The following is an 11043-nucleotide window of genomic DNA, read 5'->3' as shown; positions in this document are numbered from 1 at the left end:
TTCCAGGAAACAATACATTGACACATTTTGAGCCAAAATTCCAGGTATGTGCGCTTTTTTGCAACTGCATTCGAATCCATAATTTGGGTTGTCAATCAATTGGGCTTTGGGAGTTACTGTAGGCTAACATGCACATCTAAATAGAGTTAAGCATACATCTCAAATGGTCATTATGGAAACCCTAGATACAGTTGACAAATGTATAACTCTCACAGCACGTCTCCCACCAAAAGACAAGGCAACCTGACGCATCTCACGGCCATTATATAGGCCGAATTATGAATAGATCGACTGCATGCTCATTAGACGAGCCTACTGGATAGGCCAGGTTATGCGTGTGTGGGGAAAATAACAACCGAAGACGAGGCCTACCACCCCATGACAGAACTTACCTGAAGGACAAATCTTGTATGTAGTCAGACCAAGACACATTGCTGAAACGGCACGTGAGTTTGTAAAAGCCTCAGTTGTGTTTTTACAAAAATGGAGTGAGTGTGAGAATATGTCAGTTGTAGCCTACATCAAACAGCCTACAAATGTGCAGCTGTTCTTATTCAAAGTTAATGTAAAAGACGTGAGACTTGGTTGATAGAAGTGAAAGTCTAATAGAGGTCTTCCTTCCCATTCTACAAAGCCTTTCACATTGTGATACAAGAGGTATCAATCACAATGTGATATTGCACAAGACCCTCACCCCCCCTCTATGTGGTAGTTCTGATTACATTCCTGCCAAGGGTCAAGCTGTCTCGCTCCAACAGAAGAATAACCCATCAGTAAAGTAGTAATAACACAAGTGCCCAGTAGTTATTTGACAGTTATTTAACAGTTATTTAAGACAGAAGGCCCTTTGTTCTGGATTGTATATATGCTTATGCAACTTCATATGTGGTTCCATTCAGAGGTCACATTTATTACCAACATTAATGTTTTTTAAAGGAAAGTTAGCCATTTTTGTCAAGTTGAAAACAAAAAACGTGGTCGGTAGCCAAGGCCTAAATATTAACTTTAGTGTCCAAATAAAGAACATCACATGGCATATCAGTAGAATAAGGTGAATCATTATTATTTTTTTAAATATATATATATATGTGTAATATTTTGGGGGTAGTTGAAGGCAATTATAATGCCTGTTACAATGTGCCAGTCTAAAAATAAAATATTTTTTCCCATACTGACTGAAATAATACTTCAATTAATTTGCCTTAAGAACTGAATGTCATGCACAGCATGTCCCCATAGCAGGCCAAAGTCAGACAATGTCAGAAAAAGGTCCGTTCTCTTGCTTTATTGTAAAACATACCATAGCTGTGCCAACAGTACTACTTCCAGCCCCTCCCCATCGGAACACACCGTAAAACAGTTATTTTGCCTTTGAACCAACAAGTGCAGGGAAATGTAACCTGGCTCCAACAAATCAATGGTAACCAAAAAGATTCAAAAAGTTACAAAGTTGTGCTAAATGTTGTACAGACAGGTATACGATGTTCCACCTCTAATGCAGAGGGCATCTAAGTGAGCTTAGTTTTGGACAGCAAAATAATAATGATAATAAATAATATCTATTTAATCATTATCATCATAACAATCATATGTAAATCCATAATATGTCATTTTCTTTCTTGCTTTGCATTCAGTGTGCATCGAAGGCAATTTAGACTGTAATGTAGGTTACATCCAACAAGGTTTCAACGACAGAAGAAACAACTCTAACATACACTTTAGCAGCAATATCAAAAGAGCTTGTGCTCATGTGTGTTAGGATCAAAATATCAGCCTCTAAACATAAGCGACTCACAATTAGCTTTTATATTTGCACAGAGATGGGTGTTAGGAAACACTGAAAATACACATCTATGACTTGTAACCCAGGTAGCTTCGATAAGCTAAAGACAAAGAAGTTATACATGTCAATCTATCAGGCCTTTGTAAAGCAAGCGTCAATCGCAAGTTAAGATGAATGCCCCTACTGTATGTGTGAAATGCAGAGGAGGCTGGTGGGAGGAGCTATAGGAGGACAGTCATTATAATGGATGGGATGGAATTAATGGAACAGAGTCAAACATGAGGTTTTCCATATGTTTGATATGTTTGACTCCAATCCATTTATTCCACTCCAGCCATTACGATAAGCCTTTCCTACCAGCCTCCTCTGGAGAAAAATGTTGCCCTGTCATAAGGTCAACTTAAATGCAAAAATAGTCCTACATAGACCTGACACAAATAGTTCTGCATAGACCTGCCACAAATAGTCCTACATAGACCTGCTGTATGGGCTTAGTAGACCATCTGTGGGGTCTTCACCAATGCAATGCATCAACCTAATTAGGGTCACAAGTCAATTAATCAGAATTTATCTTAAAGGAAAAATGACTCAGTTGATAAATGAAAACTCTGGTCATCATTACTCACCTCTGAGAGCTAATTTCTTAAATGGTTTGCCTTCCTGCCACCGTGCAATTCAATAGTGCAAGTTATATTATACACTTTGTTTCCTCAAAAGGAAAACATGCAATGTAGCAGCTCATGGCTAAGATTGACAGGGTTTGGCTGAAACCGGTGTTCAGTTAGTTGAAATATATGTGTGTAACTCTAGCATTGGAGGATTTGTCGGAAGTTCGCTTCAATCTCATGTCAGAGTACACCCCTCGGTGAAACTGGGTCTGTATGATGTTGCTGTGGGTGCCCGGCACACCCAACATTCATATTTGCATTTCTTCTTCCATTCATTTCTCCTGCACTCACAAACAATAACAAAAGTCACCAACGTGAAATATGACACAGTAGCCTCAGACTGAGCACACCTGGCTGGAGGGGATTCTAAAGCAATGGAAATACGTATAAATCATATGGAGAATACATATACAGTACATAGTACAAATGAATATACACACATAGGTGAATGCAATGAAGTGCTTTTAAACGGATCTTTGATCACCATAGTTACTCAACATCATCTACTTATGGACCAAAATAACCGCCATTATTAAGTAGAACATACTGTATGTATAAAACGGCTTACATCTCAGGCTAAACTCTTAGGAAAAAAAGGTGCTATCTAGAACCTAAAAGGGTCATTCGGCTGTCTACATAGGAGAACCCTTTGTAGGACTCTTTTCGGTACTAGGTAGAAGCCTTTTGGTTCCAGGTAGAACCCTTTTGGGTTCGATGTAGAACCCTTTCCACAGAGGGTTCTACATGGAACACAAAAGGGTTCTACTTGGAACCAGAAAGGGTTCTCATATGGGGACAGACAAAAAAAACTTTTCAAACCCTTTTTTCTAAGATTGTATATGTTTGGTATATACCATCAAGCCACAACAGCAAAAGCTATTCTATATGACTTGATATTTCATAATGGACATTTCACTAGTAATTAACATCCACCTGAATGCAGTCACTGAAATCCACGAGGGCACTTTCTTGGCAACCACATTACCGAAGAGTTGAAGTATAAAACATCATAAGAAATGTATTGATTTTGAATTATAAATTATAAATCTCCATATGTACAAATCTTCACGTTTCTTTTTACATATACACATATTGATAAGGCCGTCAAATCAGTAGTCCTCTGTTTCGATTGGTCCAGGGACTGTTAAACAGAAACGTATTCCTTAAAAGTGACCGTGAGACAGTTCGTGGTGATGTCAGTGATGACAATGTTGCCCATAAAAGGAGAGAACATTAAGACAGACTCTTCTTTAGCCTCCTCTGTTGTTGTTGTTGCTGTTGTTGTTGTCGTTGTCTCTGACTCCTGTACCACTGCAGTTGGATCCTTATACTCCGGTTCTGGCTCTGGCACTGGCTCAGGTTCAGGTTGCTTTCTAGTTCTAGAACAGCTAAGATCCATAGGTTCTTCCTGACTGGTGCTGGTGTCCGTAATCTCATACCCATACCCGCTACTGCTACTCCGGCGGGGGACAATGAGGTGGAGGTCCATGGGTTTGTCCTGGGGCGGAGTGGGCACAGCACTGGGGACACTGATGCTCCTGGAGCTCAGAAACTTTTTACACGCGCCCCTGTCCTCCTCGGGGTGGGAGAGCTTGCGTTTGCGGTCGTTATTTGTGGTGGGGAGTGTCCGGATCTGGTCCATAGGGCTAGGGGTGGGGAGGCTAGTATCCATCGCCCAGGGGGAAGGGGTTGGGTTGGTGGTTAGCTGTAGGGGGTGATCATCCGGTAAGTCCGCCTGGCCCCTCGCAACCTCTGTGTTGTATTCCTCAGCCGTGCTGGGCGATGGTTTGGAGAAATGTCCGTCTTCTGGAGAGTGTTTCTTGGGATGCTCAGCGGCCGGCATGGAACTGGCATTACAGATCTCTTTAGGGACATTGGTGGTTCCCTGTACCTTGGACATGTCTGACTGCTCAGCGTGTTGAGGTTTCTCTTCTCCAGTCAAGTCTGAAGAGTGTTTACCCTTGGCCGCCCCAGCCTTGTTGCCGTCCATGTACTTGCTCATGACGATGACAATGCGTCCATTCTTGTTCTTGTTCTTGATGATCTTCATCTTGCTGCTGACAGCACTGGGAAGCGCTGCCTCCTTTGGGCTGGGCTTCAGGGCGCATTCGCTCTCAGCCTCGTTGACACGCACTGCTGCTTTCTTCATCTCCACCACCGTCACGTCTTTGACTTTGCTCAGGCAGCCCGTGTTTTTGTCGCGAACCCATTTCTGCTGCAGTGCGGGTGGCAGGTTCCACCCAGGGTTGGGATTGGTGGGCGGACTGGGTTCCTGACCTTTGACCATGTCTTTGGGCCTGGTGGACTGGGTGTTGTACATATTAGGGTCAGGCTGGTAGTGGTGGTGTTTCTTGCTGTTGAGCTGATAGAATAACTTCTTCTTCCCGTTGCCTAGCTGGTCCGCTGAGACTTCCTGTTTGCTGGGCTGGTACTGGTGGTGCTTCTTGCTGTTCAGCTGGTACTGTTGGGGCTGGGAGCGGTGCATCTGGATCGGGTCTGACCTGAGGTGGTTCTCGGCCTCCGGAGACGTCTCCTCAAATCCAGCAGGGATGCTGGATCTCCGTGCAAACGAGGGAAGCTGAAAAAGTCGGAAGACAATGGAAGGTTATTATTCTGAAAAATGAAGGCACTCCTTTCATCTTTTATTGTTCGGGTTTAACTGATGAGGGAGATAGAAAAGGCAAAAGATAACCAACAGAAATCTATCCTAAGTCTACATTTATGCTATGTTGCTTCTCATAACTAGTCCTTAGCCGTAGCCAGCAATCCAATCCAATTCAAAAGGACATTATAAATCCCCTCAAGGGTAATTCAAGACATTGTCGGAGCACAAGAATACAATATCATTGCATAAATTATCCACATACTGTAAGCCTAAATGCAACACACAGGCCTTGGCTAATGGCTACATTTGTACATTGGGATTCAGATGTTATCGGAACATTACATTCTAGTTCTTGGCTAACCTGGCATAAAGGACACAGACAACCGATCTATAACTTTGTGTGAGGAGAGTATCCAGTCAGTGCTCTCCTCCTGGGATTCCTTCCTCCATCTTCTCAGATCCCTCCCCCTCTTTCCCTCTCCACTTCCCATGCATGACCCACCCCCCCAGGCCATGAGAATGCTATTTCAGAAAGGGGAGGAAGACGCTATGTCTGTGACCTCAGGGTCACTGAGGTGCCACTAGACATGTCACGCTTGATCCTTGATGTCAAACCACGTGTGGTTGTAGCAATGTGGTGTCTCTTAAAGGCCCACTTTGTACAGACATTTTTGAGGATTGTCTATCCTTGCATCCATATCTATGAACTTGAGAGTGGTTACATTTCTCCAGCCTTATCCGTCAGCTTTGTAGCAAACTAAGTGGCAGGGCTGCCATTTTGTTGTTTTTCAAATGAAGTGGGTTTTTCAGGGCTTGACTACTCGTAGTAATAAACACAGTGGCACTAAATCACTAGCCGTTTGTAATTAAATCTGGCTCCAAGTGTGTTCTTACAAAATACTCAACCTCAGGGAACTGTGAACTATGTTCTGTTATTCTTTCACTTCTGCTTTGAATAATTCTAGAAAAGGCACATTTTAGAGCAAACAAATTGCTCGCGTGAAAATGGAATGGCATACCAAATTTCCCATAGGCAACATAGTTATTCATTTGGGGAGGAGAAAATAACACTTGTACAATCTTAAAAGGGAAACATTTGCACATGTGCACATGTGGCTATTAGCATAAAATAAAATGAATGCGCTCAAGCAATACTTCCAGAGCCTGAGGCAACAAACTGGGTTTCATGATGAGTGTGTAGGTCAGACCAGCTGGAGGGCCCCATACCTCTCTCTCTCTTTCCTAATGCAAATCTACTCAAAATAACCACAGATATAATGACAGGGATCTCCAAAACACCTGACACTGGTGTGTTACAGGAACTTCTGCTCTCTCTCTCTCTCTCTCTCTCTCTCTCTCTCTCTCTCTCTCTGCTGTTCAGTGGCATGGCAACAGAATGGCTGACTGAAAATCCTGTAATTTTTAAACAATTGGAACTATTAAACATAAAAACAATATGGACAATAAGGCGGGGATGATGATCGTTACCTGGACTAAGAGATGTTTTGGTTTTGGTCCACGTTTACGATATCCCATCAACTGTTCCTGTCTCTCTCTGTAAAAGATGATGAAAAAACATATATTTACCATGAGGGTGGAGGTTGGCAGGAAACATCATCTTGTGTCATCAAAAGATGGTTGACGTATTGACGTACTGGTAGCTTTACTACAACATATTAATGAACAGTACATATTGACAGATGTGCACAAACAAAACTAAGTTTGCAAATATATCCCTCTATTGGTCTTATTAATAATTCCGTAGCATCTCTAGACCAATTTATTTTTGAAATAATCTCTTCAAGGTCGAAAGTGGAATTCGGATTTTGAAGGCTAATGAAGACCCGTGTGTGACATGCTGCAAAGCATTCTGGTCTGTCTGTATTTGCATAACTCTCTCCATAGTAATATGCCCATCATTCCATATTCTCATTATAATGAAGGAATTCAATTAGTTCTACAGCAGGGGGAGAATCTCCCCCTCTCTTCCACATCCTCTCCCACCGCCAGTCCTTACACCTCCCTATGCTTCTGTCACAGTCAAATCCTAATTAGGGTCACATGGTGTGTATGAAATTGAATAAATACAAGGTTGAAGTAGGGTTTACTGAAAATGAAATAACTGCAGCACAACAGCATCTACCCTGCATAAAGATTAGGTGACAAGGTGTGTATGAAATTGAATAAATACAAGGTTGAAGTAAGGTTTACTGAAAATGAAATAACTACAGCACAACAGCATCTACCCTGCATAAGGATTAGGTGAACACAATGGTCTATTATTAACTATGCACATTTGAATATATTGGGTTGTATTCCCGAGTAAATTGCACTCACTGAATAAATGAATTTATAACTAGATTCCAGAGAACTATAGCCTACCAAGAATAACATTATATTTGTTTGGGTTTACAAAACTCTTCCCACAAAAAGAAGAGAGAGAGCTGTGCAGGACGTTATTATTCTGTTGTGATCATATGCACAGTCATGTCCATATGAAATAATTGCTCCCTGGTTGAGGCCTTAAGTCATAACATTCTCGTAAATATGACCCACTAGCCCAATGGCAGCTGGACTCGACCCACCCGCACCGCTGTGCATTAGCGAATGTGGCTAACACACAGCATTAATGTAGTATGTATTCTATGCTACGGTATGAATGTTTAAGCAAAACACTGAGCAAACCCGTGATGACACGGCCAGTCCCCGCGAACTTTCGGCATCATAAAGCAATAACGTGGTGTGATTTTACACCGGAGACGTCCAGCGGGGCAACCTCCCTTTATAGAAGATTTGGCAATTACAACCTCCCATGTCGATTCCCCTCCCCCATCCCCCGGGACCAGAGCAGAGCGAGCCGAACACACAGGCCTGCTCCTTCCCTCCCCACACAGCGCAGAGGCAGCGCTCTGAGACCGACCGTCCAGCCGACACAGACAAGGCCGCCGGGGGACTGGAGAATATGAGGTCGCCAACTGGAAATGCCGGAGAGCAGTGGATGTCAATTACGGTTTCCATAAATGTGATACCCATCCCCCGTACTTTAGGCTTTCAGCCTTCTATGCATCTCCCTGTCCCCACACCGACGTGAAGCACGGAGTGGTGGTGGTGGCCTTTGGGGCGGGTAGCCTAGGTTATCCCGTGGGTGAGAGAGAGACCAGCCGCCTGCACCACGCAATGCTGTTGTGATACGTTGTTGGGGTGAAATGATTGCGAGATATGTGGTCATCAACGCAATCGAGTATGCATGACATTGCATGTGATGTAGGCTATTTGTGAATTTGCGGCGCAAAATTGTTTAAGCCCTATTGGCTTTCGCACAGACATGATACTTTTATGCAGCCTTGCTTATAATCAACTCTCATAGATACTCCAAAGGTTTTAGCTAATAAAAAAGAGTATTCCGATCAATAGTTATTAAATAAAATGTGGTTTAAAATATCCCATTGCGTTTGAATGTAGCCAAACGATAGGCCTAATCATTCGTCGCCTGAGTCTTAAAGCTAATTGCTGAAATCAGCCCATGTTTTGGACTACACAAGAGTGGTTTTGTCATTATAAGGACTTTCACAATGACATATTCATGAATTGACTCACAGGGACCAGACTATCAAAATAGTATTAGGCCTATATGCGCAAATTCGTCGTTCATTCACAATAGCATCCCAGCGCCGTTATTTCCTCCAAAACTGGCTCACTTTTGACAGCAGCCCAAGTCTTCGATTGTAATAGGCTACACAATAGGGCCGTAAAAGGGTAAATTAGGCCAATAGGAAGATTGCTAATGAAGGATATTGACTTCATATATATATTTACACAGTTTATTGATGGACAACCTCACACCGAATGTCTAATTACATCTTCCTCCGTTTATTTTTCTCAAGTTTATTTTATTTTGTAGCAGTTCTTTGCATAGGACTAGCCTACATTAACTGCCATGCCGTGGAGCATGGACTCATTGAGACCCAGACCTTGACAACAACCCATGGAATAGTCTAGGCTATTAAAATGCAGAATGCAGAATTTAATCCTAAAACTATGCACACGTGCGCATATCTAATCAATCCATAAACGTGTCTTTGGAGTTCTCCCAACATTCAAACACATCCCCCATGGGAGGCGGTGTGGTGTATGAATAACATGCGCTGCTACCCACCGCCCCCCTCCTCTCGTGACCATATAAGGTCATGACTCAACTCGAGGCTGCTAGGCCATATCCAAGGTCTCTCACCTGTTTTGGAACGCCACGAGAAGGCGCGGGTCAAGGATGTTTTCCTCAGGTTCCCATGTGTTGTATCTGTAGAAAGAAAAGAAAACAATATGTAATTCAAGTTGAGAAAAACAACATAGAATATTCCCTTTTACAATATAGAGGCTAAGGTTGTCTCAATATATTATAGGTTATGAATTACATACTGTCCTTGACTCTAGCCCACAACGTCGTTACAATAGTCTTCATGCGTAAAGTAGCCTATACACCAGAATGTTCCAAAAATGTGTTATAGCCTACTAATGGGTTCATCTCTTGGATGATTCACTATGTCTGGCAAGGGAAGCCAATTCCAAAACCAATGCGGATCATGCCTGCCATAGCAAATAACCCTGGGTATGTCTCAAGTAGGCTGCGCGAGAGAGAGAGCAGTACACCATTCAAAAGACAGGGTAGGGTCCCTGCTCTATCCAAACGCGAACGGTATAAGACCAATACTCTTTGCACTGTGCACCGAGTTACAGTCGGCCATTTTAACACCACTGTCTCGTAAATTCGCTGGCAGTGCAGAAATAATTAAAACGGGATTACATGGCTGTGCCTACCCCCTTCCCTCGCATAAATTAGTGAAGGCATCCGTATCGCTCTCCCTCTCTTTCTCGCTGGCTTTCTCGCTCCCCTCTATCTCTATTTAGCTCGCGCGCGCGTCCCCGTTGCTGCCTTTCGAGCGAGGATTTTTTTGTTGTTGAAAAACAAAATCGGTTGCTGTCTGCAAAATCCACATATGGGTACTAATCGTGTGTCCGAGCATTTAAAATCATATGAGCAATACAATGTTTCACACTTACTTGGGAGACCACCCTCTCCACTTTACCAGGTATTCTATTTTGCCCTGTAGGAGAAGGGAGAAAGAGAGAGATTTGGTGAGAAAACCGATAACATTCTAATTGAGCTGAACGCTATTGAAATGTGCATTGGAGAGAAGTTTTACCTTCCGAATGCGCTTCTTTTCGATACCCTCCACCGCAAAGACGTGCTCTCCCGCGGCAGGTAGCTCCATTCTGGCTTGAATCCGTTTGAAGCGAACGAACGTTGAAATACGTTGATGCCTTCGTTCACTCGGTGCGTTCTCTCCTTTGGTAATTTTCCAGTTATAAGAAACCAAACTGTAATCCTTCCACCACTCCTCTCTCTCGCTCCTTCTCGCTCTCTCTGTCGCTCTCTTGCCCCCTCTCTCTCACACACACACACACTCTCGCTGGGTCCTGGCTCGAAGGCAGTAAGCAGAAAGATATCCACAGTCCACACTAGTGGGGCTGCAAGAACACTTCATGCAATAGCCAGGCACATGACGTCAGAGCGAAGAGGGGGAGGTGAAAGGCAGAGGTTTGTACCCGCTCCGTGTGTGTGGAGCAGAGTTGGGCTGCAAGAGACAGGCAGCTATGGAAATGATAATCCATTACTGTATAATTTACATCCACGAGCAAACCATACCTTTGTTGACTAAATATGTATCCTATACCAGGTTCATTCGATCTGCACAATATGTATGTTGAATTGGAATCTTCCAATGCCATTTAGAAAAATAAAATACAAAAATGTAGTTTGTATTTTATGTTTAGGACTTTTCAGAGGTGTATAACAACATGCTATTGATGCTTTATAGTCTATTTTCCCCCAAAATGATACTTGGCTATTTGTATCATCAACTTGCTGGGAATAGAATGGAATTGAACATAATATAATATAAGGCGCAGGTGCAAAGTCTTCTCCGAAT

General features: G+C 42.9%; 1 protein-coding gene across 1 annotated transcript; it reads right to left on the bottom strand.

Annotated features, from left to right (window-relative positions):
- Positions 1–1270: 1270 nt before the first annotated feature.
- Positions 1271–10604, bottom strand: cbx4 (chromobox homolog 4 (Pc class homolog, Drosophila)). The gene is made up of 5 exons (XM_065010435.1): positions 10258–10604; positions 10115–10158; positions 9288–9353; positions 6545–6611; positions 1271–5029 (listed from the first exon to the last, which is right to left on the bottom strand). The coding sequence occupies exons 1-5, from the start codon at positions 10324–10326 to the stop codon at positions 3596–3598; spliced, it is 1680 nt and encodes a 559-aa protein (XP_064866507.1). The 5' UTR covers positions 10327–10604; the 3' UTR covers positions 1271–3595.
- Positions 10605–11043: the final 439 nt, after the last annotated feature.

This window comes from Oncorhynchus nerka, linkage group LG26 (assembly GCF_034236695.1).
Source record: "Oncorhynchus nerka isolate Pitt River linkage group LG26, Oner_Uvic_2.0, whole genome shotgun sequence".
NCBI classification, from domain to species: Eukaryota; Metazoa; Chordata; class Actinopteri; order Salmoniformes; family Salmonidae; genus Oncorhynchus; species Oncorhynchus nerka.
This window is presented reverse-complemented; position numbering and strand designations above follow the sequence as displayed.